The sequence below is a fragment of the Mus musculus genome, chromosome 12 (genome assembly GCF_000001635.26).
Source record: "Mus musculus strain C57BL/6J chromosome 12, GRCm38.p6 C57BL/6J".
Lineage (NCBI taxonomy): Eukaryota > Metazoa > Chordata > Mammalia > Rodentia > Muridae > Mus > Mus musculus.
The window spans coordinates 101,962,728-101,982,240 of record NC_000078.6 but is presented as its reverse complement, the minus strand read 5'-3'; the positions used below and the strand labels follow the sequence as shown (position 1 = coordinate 101,982,240).

The 19,513-nt window shown below is 42.4% G+C and overlaps 2 protein-coding genes across 4 annotated transcripts in view; one reads left to right on the top strand and one right to left on the bottom strand.

Moving 5' to 3' along the window:
• Cpsf2 (cleavage and polyadenylation specific factor 2) overlaps positions 1-6,482 on the bottom strand; it is a 30,235-nt gene extending 23,753 nt beyond the window's left edge. The window contains exons 1-2 of one of the 2 annotated variants that reach the window (XM_006516071.4): positions 6,353-6,482; positions 146-327 (exon numbers count right to left, since the gene is read on the bottom strand). In XM_006516071.4, the coding sequence (XP_006516134.1) occupies positions 146-294 (149 nt within the window). In that variant the 5' untranslated portion in view covers positions 295-327; positions 6,353-6,482. Of the gene's footprint in view, positions 1-145; positions 328-6,106; positions 6,268-6,352 lie in introns of those variants that run through there. The other variant, NM_016856.3, reaches the window with a different exon arrangement.
• A 20-nt stretch (positions 6,483-6,502) lies between these two features.
• Positions 6,503-14,145, top strand: Ndufb1 (NADH:ubiquinone oxidoreductase subunit B1). 2 transcript variants are annotated; one of them, NM_001378527.1, is made up of 3 exons: positions 6,503-6,581; positions 12,607-12,748; positions 14,031-14,145. In NM_001378527.1, exons 2-3 carry the CDS (start codon positions 12,612-12,614, stop codon positions 14,065-14,067), a joined length of 174 nt encoding a protein of 57 aa, NP_001365456.1. In that variant the 5' UTR covers positions 6,503-6,581; positions 12,607-12,611; the 3' UTR covers positions 14,068-14,145. The 2 variants fall into 2 exon arrangements, with proteins under 2 accessions (NP_001365456.1, NP_001365454.1); NM_001378525.1 differs by having other exon boundaries at positions 12,604-12,748.
• The last annotated feature ends 5,368 nt before the right edge of the window (positions 14,146-19,513 follow it).

Here is a 19,513-nt window from a genome sequence, read left to right as displayed (position 1 = left end):
CTGTAGACCAGGCTGGCCTTGAACTCAGAGATCTGCCTGCCTCTGCCTCCCTAGTGCTGGGATTAAAGGCATGCGCCACCACTGCCCAGCTGAGGAGTTTTTAAAGCTGATTTAATAAACCTTAGAAGTCTGAACTGTTACTTACTTCCTCAGGGAATCAATAATGTCCACAGAGAAGTGTTCATCCCAGCCACAGTCCAACAAAAACCTAAACTCATCAACCTGGAGAAGATAGCAAAGAGCGGACTCTTCTTGAACCCCAGAGAGGGTGGTTAACTTGATGATAGATGTCATCTTTCTGGTCCAGTAATGGGTAGCTAAAAGGGCCTGGCAAATAAAAATATAATTAAACATAAAAGTGCAGTCCACATAACAGGCAGGTTATTTCAAATTTTTAAGTACACAGAAATTCCAGGCTCTGATTAAAAGTTAGCAAGCTAAATCCATTCCGTTCGCCCAGGGCAGGCCTGTGTACTGGACTTTGGAATCACTGATCCAGATGTCAATCCACTCCTACAGGATCCAGGGCAAGTTAACTAACTTCTCCTCACCTGGGGACTCCAGTCCATACAACATTAGCAGTGATATACATTTACACAGGATGGAGGAGTCCATGTAATGTGGAGATTATCTAAAGCATAGACTACACCATCCATATTGCTCAGTACTAAGTGGCAGTGAGTTAAGAACTTGTTTTCCAAGGCCAATCAGTTTTTCCTTTAGCTGCACGATAAGTTGGCATGGTTTGTTTTTCCCTCTAAACAAGAGGTCATGCATACACTCTCCAGAGAATCAGATTAGAAACCAGATATCTTCCTTTCTCCTGCAGTCCTTAACACACAAGCAAAATGTATACATTCATAGAAACATGGTTTTCAGGAAGCTTAATGTTAATACTTGTGCGACACTGTAAGCGACTGAAACTATCTTAATATTTCCAATGATTTTGACAGTATCTTATGTCTGCAATTCTCAAAACAAAAACTGTATGTGGGGACACCTACTATACATTTTCCAGTAAGATTAACAGTCTTGTGGTTAAACTTGTGGGATGAAGCTTTTGGTAAAAGTGAGATGGCTCAGCAGGTAATGCAGGGTCTACATTTAGCTGATCCAACTCTCTCTTGTTGATTACTTTTTTACTCCGTAACAATGTTCATAAATATAATTTTGCAGAGAATCTAGGCAATATTCCTCAAAAATGTCTTCTATTTTGTTTTGAACACAAACCTGGGGTCCCATGTATGTTAAACAAGTGTGCTAGCACTGAGCTAAATGCCCAACTGAATCATCTACTTTAGCTCTCACTTTAATGATGGAATCAAAGTGCTTGCAAAGAACTGGATGAATTCACATTAACGTTTACAGAAAGACCCAAACTTTAACAGATGAAAAGTATCTTTTATGGTAAGTCTGTATCTTTTCCAGATTCATTACCTACTGATATTTCACCCGAAGATATGACAAAACACAAATTTATAAGTTTTTTATAAACCTTTAAAAAAAGTCTCGTGAATGTAATTTACGTCTATAGTGAGAATTTTTTTTTAAAGGCAGTTATGTCATTTGAATATGTTTTTGTTTTAATCCTGGGTGTAGCTCAAGAGGCTGCTTCCCAGGGGGGCGATTATCATTTGTTGAGTGTACTAGCAGGGGCGTGATCTTTGCCAGCTGCAGATAGTTTACATTTGATATTTTGGGGACTCAGGAGAGCCCCGAGAAGGCCTACTTGACAAGGCCTACAGTGGCTTACTGATGGTTCTTGTTGTTGTAGTTTGTCAAGTGGTCCTGAGCAAAGGGAGAAGTTGGAGATAGCCTGACCACAATGCTGGATTTGTGCCAAGGAACCCAATACCCCTAATCAACAGGAAGTAGTCTTAGAAGGTCTATGTCGTCTTTCCCCTCCTACCTTCTTTCTCTCCTACCTAGTGTTTGGGGGTGGAGGTGGGGGAAGGCGTTGGAAGGGACTAGGGTGGAAGAGGACTGGAAGGGAGAAAGTGTAAGATCCCAGTAACACAGCTAAACAAATACAACAATATACTTCCAGCTATAACTTTGGTGTTTTAATTTCTGTCTTTCTCTAAGGCATCATGAGCAACAGAAGAAGTGCTTGCTTTTTTAGACAAGTTTTCACTGTGAAGTCCTTTTGGCTGACAATATAGCACAAATGGCCTCAGATTCTTTAACCTCCTGCCTCAGCCTCTAAAATGCTAGGATTCCAGGCATGTACAATTATGCCTGGCCCTATAGGTTCCATTTTAAAAAACGGGGTGGGAGAAAGGACTCAGAGGTTAAGAGCACCTGCTTTTTTTATAGAGGACCTGGGTTCACTTCCCAGTCTCTACATGGTGGTTCACAATCATCTATAACTTCAGTTCCTGGGGATCCAAAGCCCTAGACTCCAAAGGCACCAAACATGTATGTGTTACACATGTATACATACTGTAATATCAAAAATGAATTCAAGACCACCTAGTACCTTCCCCCTTCAAAAGGACTTTCCAGACTGTCCTAGCAGGCCAAGTACAGAGCCAGATAAAGAAGCTGGCTGACTAAACAAACATAGAAACATAGTTTTAACCGTCAAAATGACTAAGCTTCCAAAACAAGATTAACAATGCCCCTGCCCCGCCTCACACTAAAAACCTCAAGGACAGACAAAATGAGAGTCACCGTATACAAACCAACCAATGTCTAAAAAGGTTATTGACTACACCAATTAAAATAAGTCAAACTACCCTGGTGCCTATATCCGGCCCTTACAAAGTTATGACAAGTGTGTGTGTGTGTGTTTTTTTTTTTTTTTTTTTTTTTGTTCTGGGTCTCTCCTCTGGCCTGCGTGCTAAGAGGGGAATCCCCAACATGTTGGAATAATAAAAATCCTCATGCGGTTACAGCAATGGTGGTCTCTGCGGTCCTTGTGAGTGAGGGTCTTTTGACGAACTACAACAATACAAGCAAAAACTCATATGCATAAAATAAAAAAATCTAAAAGAAAAGAGATACATAAATTGTAAGGAGTTAAATTTACAAAAGGGATAAAACATAAGTAATTATGGGCCAAATTGGTTATAATCTGCTTATATATACACTACTCAGTAAGTGAATCTTAAAAATTCTCAAGTGCTTCTGTTATTGAAGGAACTAAGATTACTTATTAAAGATTTATACAGTCAGGGCAGAAGGAGAGAAAACATTCAAAAGACTGGAATAACATCAGCTAAGACGAAACCCACAAAGCTAGGAGGTATCAGTGAAAAATTCAGCCTGGCATGCTTCCATAGAAAGACAGACAGACAGACTGACCAAGTGAGCAGCAGAGGCCCTGCAGAAGGGCCCTGGATACCCTGGACCTAGTTCTGTAGGCGATGCAGAGGCATTTAAAAATTCATTTTTTTAAGTAGGAAGAAGGCAAAAAATGCCTTAAAAAAAAGTAGGAAGAAGGCATAATACAGGCAACTGTGCTGATGGAAAATAGGCAGATGTGCATGACTGAACACCAACAGAAAAAACACAAACATAGAAAAGGGGAAATTGCTCATTTACACTCAAAACACCTCTCCACTTCACTGATGCTAAGACTAAAATTTTTTTTTGTCTCAAATGTCTTTTTTAATTCCTTATCAATTAATGGGTTATTAGTCAAGTAACCAAGGCTGAAAGTCTTCCCTTTATTTTCTGGGACCATCTCCTATCAATTCCTGATTGCTTCTCCCTCAGAACACCTTGCACGTATACTATCTCCCATCTGTTCTTACTGCCGATACCTGAATGGCAGGCCTCATTACCTTACATTTGGGTTTCGCCATTTCATTCTCGGCAGCTTTCCCCCTCTTTATCTCAGTGGAAACACTCCTGCCAGAATAATCTAAAACATCCCTGCAAACACTATCCCTTGTTCAAGTCTTTGAAGGAAGGGCTGGCAAGATGCTCAGTGGTTAACTTAACCCTGAGTTCAATCCTCTGCACCCACGTGATGGAAGAAGAGTGCCCACTCCACCAAGCTGTCTCTGTGGCCTTCATTTGTCTGCTGTGGTAGATGTGTGCCTACACACACACACACACACACACACACACACACAAAACAACCTTTAAAGGTATCTACTGCCCTAAGAGGGAAAAATAAAAACAAGTAAAAACAAGTAACTGAATGTTTTTACAGGGAGCGAGGTGAGGAGGAAGCAGGAGCTGCCTGAAACCAGTTTACTATTCTCTCAAGGTCTGGCTCAAAGTTTCCTCCTTTCTCATCCTTCTTCCATTATTAGTCTAGACTAATGTGAGCCACAGATGTAATTTAAAAATTTCCCAGCCACATTTACAGCAAAAAGAGGTAAGGCCTGGTGTTTTAACGGTGTCAAATCATCACTTCAGCAGGTCGTCATTTAATGAGTCAGTTTCCAGGGTTTTTGCACTGTGTTCGGCGTGTACTTTCCAGTTCATTCCCATTCAAGCCAACCTCATTTCAAGCGCTCAATACTGCATGTGGCCACTGTAATAGCAGAGGTCTAGACTCCCAAATAATGCTTTGGGCTGGGGAACGTTGTGGTTTTGCCACTGCGTAAGAGCAAAGTTGGCACCACCCTCTTTTTATGTCCATGTCTCAGACCGATTTCAATGGTATTACCAACCATCAAGTTTCGCAGACTAAAAACCATTCACCCACTACCAGTAAACTGGCAGTCACAGGTGGAACCCTATGTAGGTGGCATTTGCTTCATTTCTTCAGGTGGTTCTTCTCCTGCCTCAGCGAAGGTTCTTGTTGCCTTACCTGAATGGCTGACACTGCATCTAGTTTTCTTATCTCAGGTTGGTCCTGCATAGCCTTATATGCCAGATCATCCTAAGACATAAATACCTCCTGCCCACTCCCTGCCAAGTGTGCACCAGCTTCCTGCTGACTAAATGCAAGACAAGCTCCAAGACCACTCACAAGCCGACCTAATCTGCACCTTCAGTCTGCACCAACCACTCTTCCAGTTTTTGATTTGTTAAAAATCTCCCCAACAGTGCTCAGCCTTCTCAAGTTTTTAATCCCTCTTCTGCACCCAGGAATAACTTTGTTCTCCCAGGCTTAGCAAATTCCTCTTGATCTGGCTCAGGTGCAAGCTTTTCATTGTCCCCAGGTAAAGCTTCATTACTTAGCACAAAGGAGGCAGGAGGAGTGTTTGCCAAGGGATGATGATTGTGTCCAAAAGCGATCATCTTTGCATCTCCCAAACCAAGCACAGTGCTCGAAGCAATAGAAATAAATGTGCTGAACGCACTGAACCCACCATATCGGGAATTCCCCCAGGGCAGTGACTTCGACTACCTCTGCTTCATCTCGAATATATACCAGATACTTGCTTTCTCAAGAATGATCGTTCACGCTGAGGTCAACTAATGAGAAATACGCAAAGACGGATCTGGACTAGTCCTGGGGCTCACAGTGGGAGAAGTCTCTCTTTAATCGTTCAGGTAAAGAAAGGCTTTGAAAGGGGCAAAGGAATCGTAAAATTAAAGGGTAGAAAAGTAGGCATAGATGATGCTTAAGTTCTCCTTGTCACAGGGGCCAGAGTACTGGGGCTGGATATGGCCTGACTTCTGGTTTCCTGAAAAGTACGTAAGCAAGGAAACTAGGAATGGGATCTTGGGAAACGTGGTGATTGTGGTAGCGCCGAGAGAAGTTAATTCTATCAAGGCGTGGCATGAGCCTCTCAAGGGTCTTTGGAATTAAGGAGCTACGAAGGCACCTGCTGGCCTCGTGTTCTCTGAGCCCAAGATGGGAAAGGCAGAGATGGGGAGGCTTGGGGAGTACGGCGGTACAAGGGGAAAGAGCCCAGGCTGGACGCGGATTAACTTTTAGCTCCAGCTGATGAAAGCTCAGAGGAACTAGACAGGAGGGAGGGCAAGGAGGAAGCATAGGCGCGCCCCAACACCCCGAGGTTTCAGCCCGGGGAAAAGTCACTTCTCTTCCCCCTTGCGGAACGCTTGTTCCAGGAACCACGGAGACTGTCACAACCGAAACCGCGGGAGCGCGTCCGGGCGACACCGGGCCGACGCGGGAACCCATCCCCTTGAGGGCCTCCTCCCAACCCGAAGGCTCCTTTCCGTCTCCCGTCCTCACCTGCCAGGCCAATCTCCCCCCGGCACCGTCCGCCGCCCTTCCCAACCCCTAGTGGAACGCAGGTCGGAGAGCGAGCAGAGCTAGCGCGCGCTCAGCGGCGGAGAGCAGCCGGCAGGAGCCCCTGTGTGGTGGCCGCCATCTTGGGCCTGAGCAGAGCGGCTGAGGCGGGGACGACCCGGGCGACACCATCTGTAGGGGTGGTGACGAACCGGGTCAGGGAAGAGGACAGCGCAAAAGCTCGCAAACCTTGTCAGCCTGGATCCACGTCTTATTCAAAACGTGTCGCGATCATTCACAGCTTAAGATGTACGGGATTCGCGCGTGAGAAGGGAGAGAGAAGCGCCGGTTTGCCGACGCCACCCCCTCTCATCAGGGCTGGCGCGGCGAGTGGCAGCTCCTTAGGTCACGGCTTCCGCCGGCGCCAGTGGCCTAGCTCCCTGCGGCTGTCCTTGGTCGCCTTGTCACCAGGCTGAAGGTGGGTCTGGGGACCCCGGCGCCACCCGTGGTGGTGATGCGGGCGGGAGGGTTCTGGGGAACGCTCGCATGGAGGGGAAACAGGGTCGCCTTCGGTGACCCCTGCGCGCTGCCCGCCCCACGCCTTTTACAAAGACTGCTCTGGGGACGATCTGATGGCCTGGCTCTCGGGGGACTCGGAAGGGTTCTCAAGGATCCGACTCTTGAGCCCACAATAGGGAATGCAGCTCCTATCCAGAAGCGGGGCGCGGTCGCCCAGGCGTCTGTCTCCTCGTCCAACTCTCCTGATTGTGAAACCCGCACGTAGCCATTTGCCTTTTAAAAACAAGGCTTTCTGCTTGGTTTCCAGTCCGTGTTATGATCTCAACGGTTTCGGTTTTGCTCCATCCATTCCATATCTTAGGTGACACTTTGTAATAATTATAAAGAACTGTGGGGTCCAGTCCAACACAAGGTATTATCTCTTAAAAAGTCTACATGTGCCTGCAGTGGTGGTGGCGCATGCCTTTAATCCCAGCACTTGGAAAGCAGAGGCAGGTGGATTTCTGAGTTCAAGGCCAGGCTGGTCTACAGAGTGAGTTCCAGGGCAGCCAGGGCTTTAAAGAGAACCCCTGTCTTGAAAAACAAAACAACAAAAAAAGTCTACATGTTTCCAGCATGAATCCAGATAGAAGACTCAGCAAAATAAGACTCACAGCAGTGTCTGTTATTCTTGAAAAGGGAAAGAAACTTTAATCCCAGCACTTGGAAAGCAGAGGCAGGTGGTATTTAAGGGAAATACCTTGTGTTAGAGAAAAATATTAAGAAATATGTGGGATGTGGGGTTAGTTGTTTTTTGTTTTTAAAAAGTCTCACACACACACACATGGAGAGAGAGAGAGAGAGAGAGAGAGAGAGAGAGAGAGAGAGAGAGAGAGGCTCTGCAAAGAAGAAAAGAGAGGAGGAGTTATTTAACTGTTTACCTCCGTACACAGGAGAGAGAGTAGAACAAAAGAGCTTAAGCCTGATCAGGATACAGATTGTCTGGGGACTATGCTAATCCTGACTCTTTACCCTATACTTAAAGCAAGTTACTTTGCCACAACTAAATTTGGATTTCTTCATCTGAAAAAAAAAAAAAGCCCCAATCTTGAGACATGGTTACTTAAATCTGCAGTCTGTGGTGAGGAGTATATGAATTAGCTATGACGCAGAAACGCCTCGTCCATGTGGCCTACATCTGTAACTCCAACTACTTTTGAGGATGAGGCAGAGGGATAGTAAGCCAGAGCTTCACAGTAAGACTGTCTCAAAAAACAAATACAAAACAAACAAACAAAAGATTCAGTTCTTGTTAAAAGCTTGCCCAAAAAAAAAAAAAAAATTGGATCACTTTAATATTAAAAAAATAAATGACCAAGCCGGGCATGGTGGCACACGCCTTTAATCCCAGCACTCGGGAGGCAGAGGCAGGCGGATTTCTGAGTTCGAGGCCAGCCTGGTCTACAAAGTGAGTTCCAGGACAGCCAGGGCTATACAGAGAAATCCTGTCTCGAAAAACCAAAAAATAAAATTAAAAAAATAAAATAAAATAAAAATAAATGACAAGACAGAGTGTGTGGCTCTGATACGGTGTGTGCTTTTCAAAGCCAAGGCTGCTTCCCTCCTTCTCTCACCCCCTTCTGTCTGCCTCCCCCCCCCTCTTTTTCTTGACACAGTTTCTCTGTGTAGCCCAGGCTGGCCTTGAACTCAGAGATCCTCCTGCTTCTGCCTTCTTAGTGCACCACCACTGCCCAGCCTCCCAATTCTTTTTTTAAAAATACCACAGTACCAGGCAGTGGTGCACAGGGGAGGCAGAAGCAAGCAGATTCCTGTGAGATCCAGGACAGCCAGGGCTACAAAGAAACACTCTTGAAAAGCAAAGCAATAATGCTATATTTTATTTCTGAAATAAAAACAAAATTCTTCTTATGGCCCCACATGCAGAAAGGCACCTAGAGCTAGAGAGATGGCTGGGCTCAGGGGTTCACAGTGCTTGCTGCCTTTCCAGAGGATCTGAGTTTGGTTCCCAGCTCTCCACTCACAGCTCACATGTTGGGTGGCTCACAACTCCAGTTCCAAAGGGCTGTGATACCTTTGGCCATCTTGGGTTCCTGTACGCATATGCACAGGCACGCGCGCGTGCACACACACACACACACACACACACACACACACACACACGTACAAAACGTTAATAAAAGAGACTATTAATATGTGCTCTCATAAGCACCCGCCAGGAGTATAGTCCTTAAGCAGTTAGTTGGCCCTGTCCTATTGGTAACATTCTTAGCTCACCCACACCAAACCTGAAGTGCAGCTTGTCCTGGTCCTCACTAGATGAAGCTCTATGGATTTAGGTCCATGACCAAGACCCTCGCTCTAGTTCCCCTCTTACCCATTTTCTGGTGAATCATTCTGACTCACAGATGTCCACTTTTGCCCTCCCTGCTCATGTCCTTGCAGAAAGACATCTCTGTAGATGATGTTCACTGCATTGCTTCCCAAGCCAGTTGAGGAGCTACTGAAATATGAGGTGCCTCTCTGGGACTAAGGGTTTCTCCTATGGATGATACTCCTTCATGATGGCTGTGAATTCTGTGAAGCATCTGTTTCTTAGTACCATTGTCATTATACCTCCAGTCTGTAGAAGTCCATGTGTGGCAAGAGGCCCATAAGGCTTCCCTCTTTTCTTCTTTTCTAAGTAAAACCAGACCAAACCCATCTATGCCAATAGTAATGACTCATAGCCTACAGGTAGCTGTGAGCTTATTTTAAACTGCTATGAGCTGGGAATCCTCAAGTACTTGTTAGTGCAAAAATGCTGTCTTAACAGCTGTATAAACAAGGAAGCTAAGGACTTTTTTTTTTTTTTTTTAAACATTTGTGTGTTTGGGCATGCATTTTCTTTTTTGTTTTTTGTTTTTTTTCAAGACAGGGTTTCTCTGTGTAGCCCTGGCTGTCCTGGAACTCACTCTGTAGACCAGGCTGGCCTCGAACTCAGAAATCCGCCTGCCTCTGCCTCCCAAGTACTGGGATTAAAGGTGTGCCCTACCACCGCCTGGCGTGCATGAATTTTCACGCCACAGCACACTTGCTGGTGCAGAGGGTAGCAGACAGCTCTCAAGTGTCAGCTCTCCTTCCATCATGTGAGTGCTAGGAATCAAGTGTGGGTCCTTAGACTTGATGGCCTTGCCTTTACTTGCTGAGTCATCTTTCTGGCCCTTAAGTTTGCAATAAGGGCAGAAAGTGTAGGTGGCCACTGAGTTTGCCAAACTCCAACACAGTCTCCTGAACACAGACATTGACTAGTAAGTATTTTAGAGTTGAGTGCTATTAAAAGTAACTTCCTTTACCATCTCCACACTTGACTGGCTCAAGATTATAAAGGTAATCAGATCACTTGGTGAGCTCTTGGTTAACATGTCAAGAAATACTTTAAGTGATGCTACTTAATAAAAGGGAAGAGAACAACTGTCTTATAGGAAATGAAGTAAGATTGGCTTTACTTACGTTTAAATCTCCAAGAAGCATTTGTATTCAAATCAGTGGGTGAGTTGTAGTGTCTGGAAGGGCCTATGTGTGGCAAGAGCCCCATAGTCCTAACTCATCTCTCTCCTGAACAGAGCCAGGTCAAACCAATCTCTCAGAATTCTAGTAGTAATGGTTCTGTTAGTCCAGCCTCATCTTGGAGGTAAAGCCAGATTCTCCAGTTTAAAAAGGGCTTCCCAGGTGGTACTGATGTGTAGTTAAGGTTGAGAATTCCAGCCGTAACTAGGCAACAGACTACAACATAACTAACAGATGACTAAATTGTAAGTATATATTTATCTCTTCGTGTACTACATAATAATTTTTAGAGATAGGTGATGTTCAAACAGAAGTTTGCTATGTGGAGTATTACATAATATGAACTTTATAGTAACTGCAACTTTTAACTTAATGGTTATAGTCTAACACTGACTTTAGGAACTAGATTCTTAAAAATTTGAGAAATAATTAGAACTGTGTTAGTATATGGACCCGCTCAGGTAGAGCAAGAATGTGATCTATGAGCACAGATTAAGCTAAGCACTCTTGCTGGCAGTAGTGTGTTGCTTCTCCTAAGGTTGACATGTCCTCTCAACCACTGTATGTGACATATTCATTCACATGTGGATGTGGTTTTGTTTCTCATCTGTGTATACAAATCGTAACAGGAAATTGGTGATGTTTTTATTGAACTCAGTACACAGTTGCTATTTTTTACTTCCTTGCCATCTATAATAGGATCCAATGCCCTCTTCTGGTGTGTCTGAAGACAGCTACAGTGTACTCATATACATGAAATAAATAAATCTTAAAAAAAAAAAGGTAAAAAGCACCAGAAATGTCTCAAAAGGAGGGGAAGTGTGCTGTGATACAGGTGGCGTTGTGAGAGACCTGAATTTTAACAGCAGCTTGCAATCAATAGCTATTTGAGTTAAGCTGTTGCTTTTTAAATGCATTTTATGTGTATGCCTGTTTTGACTGCATGGATGTATGTGTATGTACACCACATTTGAGCCTGCTGCCCTTGGAAGTTAGAAGTCTTGGGGTCCTCAGGAATTAAAGTTATGGATGGTTGTGAACTGTGTGTAAGTACTGAGAACAGATCTACGTCCTCTGAAAGAACAAATGCCTTAACCACTAAGCCATCTATCTCTTCAGCCACAAGTTCGTATCCGTATAAAATGAGGATGATAAAAGTTACTCCACATTCTATATAGAAATATGATAACTTAGTATCTAGTACCCAATCTATACATTCTCTTTCCCTTTTTCTTTTATAGTAATTTTTGAATCTTGTGATATTGTGTTCTTTTCAATGTTTTTATCCTACAGAAAATAATTTTCAATAAATTTTTCTTTACTTAAAAAGTCCACTACTAAAATATTAAATTTGCATTGCATGAGAACATCTGCAAATAGATTACACATATGAAAGTTCTGAAGTAATGCAAAGTACAAATTCTGTTTTTGTAGGTAAATTTAAAAATTTCCATTTCTTGGTTCTACAGCATATCAAATCACTGATGAAGTAAGAAATAAGATTTCATAAATAGTGCAATGCAGTATAATTTTTTATTATGTTGTGTGTGTGTGTGTGTGTGTGTGTGTGCGCGCGCGCGCGCGCGCGTATGTGCATGCAAACATGAGGGTCAGCGTACAACCTGTGGGAGTGGTTCTCTGCCTCAGTCATGTATGTGGGTTCTGGAAAGCAAACTCAGTCAGACTTGGCAATAAGTGCCTTCATCCAAAAAGCCATCACACTGCCCCGAGAACAGAGAATTTTATAGTAACCATTATCATCTAATCTTAATGAATTTTTGTTTGTTTTGTTTTTTGACACAGAATTTCTCTGTGTAGCTCTGGCTGTCCTGGAATTCAATCTGTAGACCAGGCTGGCCTCAAACTCAGAGATCTTCCTGTCTCTGCATCCGGAGTGCTGGGATTAAAGGTGTGCGCCACCACTGCCAGGTTTTAGTTAGGTTTTAATTACTTTCTGATGCCAAGCAAACCTAAAGAGGCTTTTAACAAGCCTCATGTCCACAGCTAGCTTCCTATTTCAGATGCAGTTTAAAAGATGGCTTGTTTTAAGCCAGGTGCGGTGGTTTTCACTTGTAATCTGAGTACTAGGAAGGCAGCCAGGAGCTTCTGCTGAAGGTTCGAGGTCAGCCTCAACCACATTGTGGTTCCAGAATATAGCTGTAGTCAAATCAAGCTGTCTATAAATAAATAATAAATAAATAATCTCCAAACCAAAGTGTACTTATTAACACGTTAATTGTACATATTAACATAATCCCTGTTCGTACAGCTCTCGTTGATTACATCCACTTTTCTTCCACCTTTGTCTCCCTCTGCTGTGCATTGTGCCCGGCCATCGTGATCCCTGCCTACCACTTATTTCAGTATTTCAAAGACTGTTGTACTTTGTATTTAAGGTTGGTTTTTTGTTTGTTTTGTTTTGTTTTCTGTTTTAGCAGTCAAGATGACCTTATTTCAGCTTCTACGTGAGCACTGGGTTCATATACTTGTCCCTGCGGGATTTGTCTTTGGATGTTATCTAGACAGAAAGGATGATGAAAAGCTAACTGCCTTCAGGAATAAGAGCATGCTATTTCAAAGGTTAGTTCATGCACCTTTGGGGAGTTCTGTCTCTTTTGTTCCAAACAAAGAAGTGGGTTTTTTTCCTACTCTAATGGTTAACAGTCAAGTGATACTTCAGGTTTGTTATTTAATCGTTGGATGAAACTATGATTACCTCTGTAGTGCAAACAATTTTTAGTTTATGATCTAGCCATTTCAGATCTTTGAAAGTTTCATTTTTTTCTTTTATTAATTTTCACCTAATATATAAAAATGACTTTAAAATTATTTGTGTGTGTGTCACATGTTGTATGTGGGTGCCCTTATCGGCCAGAAGAGGGGATCAGATCCACTGGAGCTGTAGCTACAGATAGTTATGAGCCTCCCCAGTGTGGATGTCATCTGAGAGCTCTCATGACTACTGAGCCATTTTCCTGCACCCTCATGGCCTCTTCGTACATGCGCATATTTGTACTTTTCATTCCCTGTCACTGGCTCCCTTCCTCTCCAAATAGAGTCTCTTCTGTTTCATGTCACATATATTTACATCTAGATCCTGCATATGACAGAAGACACACAATCTTTTGTCTGTTTTTAAAATTACCCTTTATTGCTGCCCATTTCCTTGAGGCCTCCCCTTGTCGTGCTCCCTTCTAGAAAGTCAGACATTTTAAAACTTAAAGAGTGTATTTTAGCGTAGAAACAAAATTCAAGCCAGCTACCCCAAGCCTATCATACTCACTTCCATATATGTTCCTCTTTACTGATTTGATGCAGCTGAAATAAACAATGTGCTTCACATATGGTGACTGAGTGGTAATACCCACCAGCTTGCCTGAGCCTAACATGGCTAAGAAGACAGATAGTGTAGCCATCTGCCAGTTGGTATAGCTGCCTATGCTCAAGGGATATGAAGACTGAGTAGCGTCCAGGTCACTATGCAGGTGTGTAGTTCACAGTCCAGTATTTCAGCAAAGATGAAAGAAGCTGTAAAGGACCTAGAGACCATTATTAAGTCCAGGCAGAAGAACAGAGCTGTCACATAAACCAAGAAATTACAGTTCTTTAAACTGGGAAAGACAGACAGTAAAAGTTTGAGAGTAGAATGCATGGATATGATGAATCTAAGGTAAGACCTAGTCAATTTGATAGAATATAAACAAATATAAACTTCAGGCCCTTTAATAATTTTTATTTACTTGGGGGCTTAGAGATGGCTTAGTGATTAAAAGCATTTGCTGCTCTTAAAGAGGACCTAGGTTTGGTTCCCAGTACCCACATAAAGTTTATTTACTGTTTTTTCTTATTTCTTTTCACACAGGGAACTGAGGCCCAATGAAGAAGTTACTTGGAAGTAAAAAATGGTTAAATCACAGAATGTTCACATTATAAAAGTTATTGGAGAAATAAAAACATTTACTATTTAATTAGAAGAATTTAAAGTGTGATTCTTTTATTTATTTATTTACTTATTTTTAAAGACTTATTTTATTTCATGTATATGAATATACTGCAACTATCTTTAGACACACCAGAAGACGGAATCAGACCCCATTACAGGTGGTTGTGAGCCACCATGTGGTTGCTAGGAATTGAACTCAGAACCTCTCAAAGAGCAGTTGGTGTTCTTAACCACTGAGCCATCTCTCCAGCCCCCTTAGACCTTTTACTGAGGTAACCATTTATATCCTTTTTATGTTCTGTTGAGGTAAGCTTCAAGAATGAGGCTTAAGAAGTGGCTCCTAAGGCCAGGCGTGGTAGTCAAGCCTGGAACCTGAGCATTCAGGAGGAAGACGCAGAAAGACTGCTGCAAGTGCAACACCAGCCTGATTTACACAGCGAGTCTAGGCCAGCCAAGGATATCAAGACCCTGTCTCAAAAAATCAAACATGATGGCAATTCAGTACATCATTATATACATAGGTATCTGTATTAGTCAGGGTTCTCTAGAGTCACAGAACTTATGGGTAGTCTCTATATAGTAAGGGAATTTGTTGACAATTTACAGTCTGGAGTCCAACTCCTAACAAAGGTCAGCAGCAGCTGTGAATGGAAGTCTAAGGATCTTGCAGTTGCTCAGTCCCACAAGGCAAGCAGTTGAAGATCTGCTATCAAGTAAATCTTCCAGTGTCCCTTCTGTAGGTCTCCAGCAGAAGGTGTGGCCCAGATTAAAGGTGTGTGCCACCATGCCTTTAATCCCAGATGACCTTGAACTCAGAGATCTCCCTGATTTAATCTGAATTGGAGGCCATTATGTTTCAAGATCTCCAGCCAAGATCCAGGTCAGAAACTTGTTTCTCCCAGCCTCCAGATTAGGATCACAGGTGAGCCTTCCAATTCTGGATTGTAGTTCACTCCAGATAGAGTCAAGTTGACAGCCAGGAATAACCACTACAGTATCCTATTTATTTTTAGCATTTAATTTTCTGTTTCTCTTTTTGGAATAGTGTTTTTTAAACTATAACTACCATTTCCCCCCTCATATTTTCAGTGTGTCCTTTAGAAATCCATGTGTTATCTCCATTGTGAAGCATTAAAAGAACAAACTTAGACTACCATGTATAGAAATAGGGCTTCTGAGAGGTAATTAGGATTAGACCAGACATTCGGGTACCACGCCTGTTATTGAATTCCTGGTGGCCTTAGATGTATCCTTGCTGTGTGCTATCTTATACCAGGCAGGTCTCAGGACTGGCAACAAGACCAACACTGGATGTGGCCCTGGACCCTGGAATTTCAGAATTGTGAGCAAAATCAACGTCTTTATTATTGTCTGTCTTCCAATACCCTGTTATAGTCTAAGAAAGGATGCTTCCAGGGAACTCTGGAGGACGGGCGATGCTAGGGTTCTGCTTGATAAAATCATAGCTAAGAATTAGATTTGGCAATGATTTTCCAAATACAAAACCGCATTATTTTTTGAAAGACCAGTGAATTATATTTAATCAAAATTTAAAACTTACTCTTTCAGCAGTGGAGGTACATAGAGTTCAGACAGTGGTAGAGGCTATTCTGGATAATTCATATAACTATTCATCTAACATAGCCTTTGAGTGGAGGTGTTTGTTTGTTTGTTTTTGCTTTGTTTTAGGCTTTGTGTTACAGTATGTATCAGTGCTTCATTTGTCTAATGGCTAAATCCTCCTTGTCTGGTGGTATGTTACTTTCTGGGGAGATGTGAACCAACACTTATTTACCCTAGACAAGGGCACTAACAACAGACGGAAGAAATTATTCCGTTCAAGTCAGTCTCGAGCCAGTAAACTTCCTGGGGTTACTTACAGGGGTACAGATGACTCAAAAGCAGCTCCAACACTAAAAAGCACACCCCAACACAAGCAACAACTCAAAAGCTGCCACCTACAGGCAGCCCCGCTGAAAAGTCTTCCCTTCCCTGGTCCCCACCCCCACCCCTCACCCTCGGGATTTTATTGCTTATAGAACCTTGGGGAAAGGCTTGTGAGTCTGGAAAACTTTGGTGGCTCTGGAGTTTCATGAGCTTCCTCAGAGCTGGAGCCTTGCACACTTTACACTTCTTTTGAGAAAATTACTAAAATATGGATGGACCATATCCTATATCCATATCTATTTACCAGATGTTGAACATTGGGTTGTTTCTACTTATTATTTACATATATGTATGTGTGTGTGTATATATATATATAAAATGTAACAGTGAAAACCTGGCCAGAGATGGGACAAAATATTGGCAAGCACAAGAAAACATAGGATATATGAAGACTCCTAATGACCTAAAATGGATGAAATGATATGGCCATTGTCTTAGTCAGGGTTTCTATTCCTGCACAAACATCATGACCAAGAAGCAAGTTAGGGAGGAAAGGATTTATTCAGCTTATACTTCCACATTGCTGTTCATCACCAAAGGAAGTCAGGACTACAATCCAAGCAGGCCAGGAAGCAGGAGCTGATGCAGATGCTATGGAGGGATGCTCCTTAGTGGATTGCTTCTCCTAGCTCGCTCAGCTTGCTTTCTCATAGAACCCAGGACTATGAGCCCAGGGTTGGCCCCACCCACAATGGGCCCTCCCACCCTTGATCACTAATTAAGAAGATGCCTTACAGCTGTATCTCATGGAGGCATTTCCTCAAGGGAAGCTCCTTTCTCTGTGCCAACTCCAGCTTTTGCCAAGTTGACACACAAAACCAGCCAGTACAGCCGTGAATAAATTTAAAGATGTTAAACACACAAAAATGTTATAAAAATACTAAGTACAATATAACAGCTACCCCTCAATAAAACTGTAAAGACAAAAAAAAAGTTATAATACTGTCTACTGGGAACACTGGAGAATAAGATTTAGAAATACAGCCAGGCAGTGGTGGCGCATGCCTTTAATCCCAGCACTTGGGAGGCAGAGGCAGGCAGATTTCTGAGTTTGAGGCCAGCCTGGTCTACAAAGTGAGTTCCAGGACAGTTTCTAGGGTTACACAGAGAAACCCTATCTCAAAAAAAATCCAGGCTGGCGAGATGGCTCAGTGGTTAAGAGCACCATTCCGAAGGTCCCAAGTTCAAATCCCAGCAATCACATGATGGCTCACAACCATCCGTAACGAAATCTGATGCCCCCTTCTGGAGTATCTGAGGACAGCTACAGTGTACTTACATATAATAAATAAATCTTTTTTTAAAAAAATCCAAGAAAAAAAAGATTTAGAAATATTCCTTTAATACTTTCAGTGCATGAAAATGAGGGCTGGAGAGATGGCTTAGCAGTTAAGAGCACTGACTGCTCTTCCGAAGGTCCTGAGTTCAAATCCCAGCAACCACATGGTGGCTCACAACCATCCGTAATGAGATCTGATGCCCTCTTCTGGGGTGTCTGAAGACAGCTCCAGTGTACTTACATATAATAAGTAAATCTTTAAAGAAAGAAAGAAAGAAAGAAAGAAAGAAAGAAAGAAAGAAAGAAAGAAAGGAAGGAAGGAAGGAAGAAGATGAATTCATAAATAATGCTTTAAGAAACTAGCAATTAAGTATATAACATGGACATAATCAGAAAATATAAAAAAAAATAGCACTCATGGCTAGGCATGCTGGTACACTTGGGAGGTAGAGGCAGGTGGTCTCTATGAGTTTTGAGTCAGTTATAGTCAGAACTATATAGTAAGTTGTAGCCCAGTCAGGGCTACATAAGACCTGTCTCCAGAGGAGGCTGTGGTTGGGTTAGGAAAAGCACTCACCAGCAATGCAAGACTTTGTTTCTTTGTTCTGTTTCAAGCATATGTACCTTACTGCCAGCACAAACAGCCCTAACTCTTTGCTTGTTAAGGGATACATAGAAGGTTTAAAAAAATAATGTATGTCTCATACAGCTTGTTGCCAAGATCAATATTAAATACATTAAATTTCCTCATGATTCACCTGCCAGTTTTCAAAAATACACTGTCAAATCCAACTGTCCATTCTTGGAAAGCACATTACATGAATTTGTTCTAGGTAAGAACAAATTTAGGAGACATATGATTAAAATGAGTCTACTTTCGAGGTACCATTGACTCTTGTCAGAACACAGGAGACAAAACACTGTAAAATTTTAAATGGCAGACATTTAAACTGTTTGGTCTGGGGCAATAAAATTAATGTCAGCTAAAAGGTAAAATGCTCAGGAAGATGGAAATATTTTTGTACAGTATTAGTTGATACACAAACTTAGTGAATAAAGCCATGTCAACAGTAACAAAGAGCATTCCAAAGTGTATGTACATGGTTATTTTTTTTCTAATTCTTAAAATTATTTTTGGCTGGGCGTGGTGGTGCATGCCTTTAATCCCAGCATTCGGGAGGCAGAGGCAGGCAGATTTCTGAGTTCGAGGCCAGCCTGTCTTTGAGCTATACAGAGAAACCCTGTCTCGAAAAAACAATAAATAAATAAATAAAATAATTTTTATCCATTTTTAAATAAGTGTTTGGCCTCCATGTATGTATGTGCACCGCTTGCATGCCTGTTGCCCATGGATGTTGGAAGAAGGCATTGGATTCCCTGGAAATGGAGTTACAGACAGTTGTGAACCACCTTGTGGGTGGCGGGAATCTAACTCAGATCTTCCCAAAGAACAATAAATGCACTTAAGTGCTGAGCTATCTCTCCAACCCTTCATGGCTAGTCTGACTCAGCAAAATGTCTATCTCACTAAATTATTGTAATGCTTTCTTTGTACCATTCAGTCAAAAAGAATCTGCATGTATTCACTGTTCTGCACCGACCCGAAATAAATACACATGCTCAGAAGCTGAAAGTTTAGTAGCATATAAAGTGACAGCCCTAGCATGAACCGAGCCAGCTCAGTCAGTCAACAGGTTCTCTAGGGAGGGAGCGAGGACTAAAAAGAAAAAAGACAATTAGACAACACTGCAGCAGGACTCCAGACAGTTCTGAGGCTGAAGCAGGTTTATTTTTCCCAGTCTGCTTTTATACCATTTTAATTACATGCAAATAATAAGGTCAGTTCTAGGTTAAGGAATAAACAAGGAGGCAATGAACACAAATAGTCAAGGAACAAACTAGGCAATAAGCAAAGTCACTGTTTCTAGGGGCTTATCAGGATGACCAAGATATCTGAGCCTACTTCCCTGTCCTGGCCCAAAGTCAAATTCCTGCCAAATTTCTAGAATCTGCCCCACAGCTCTCCACATAGTATTGCATATCGGGTGCTCTAATGCAGACATGTACAAGGGACACTGGTAGAAGTGCTTCCCCTCCCAACCTTTCCAGAAGCAAGCAAGCTATTAAGACCGGAGAAAAGAATTCAGAAAGATAAAGTGGGACATGTGGTTGGCAC

Coding starts and splice junctions, on each gene's coding strand:
- Ndufb1 (NM_001378527.1), top strand. CDS start 12,612: ATGACCTTATTTCAGCTTCTACGTGAGCACTGGGTTCATATACTTGTC. Junction 12,749..14,030: donor AAGAGCATGCTATTTCAAAG/GTTAGTTCATGC, acceptor CTTTTCACACAG/GGAACTGAGGCCCAATGAAG.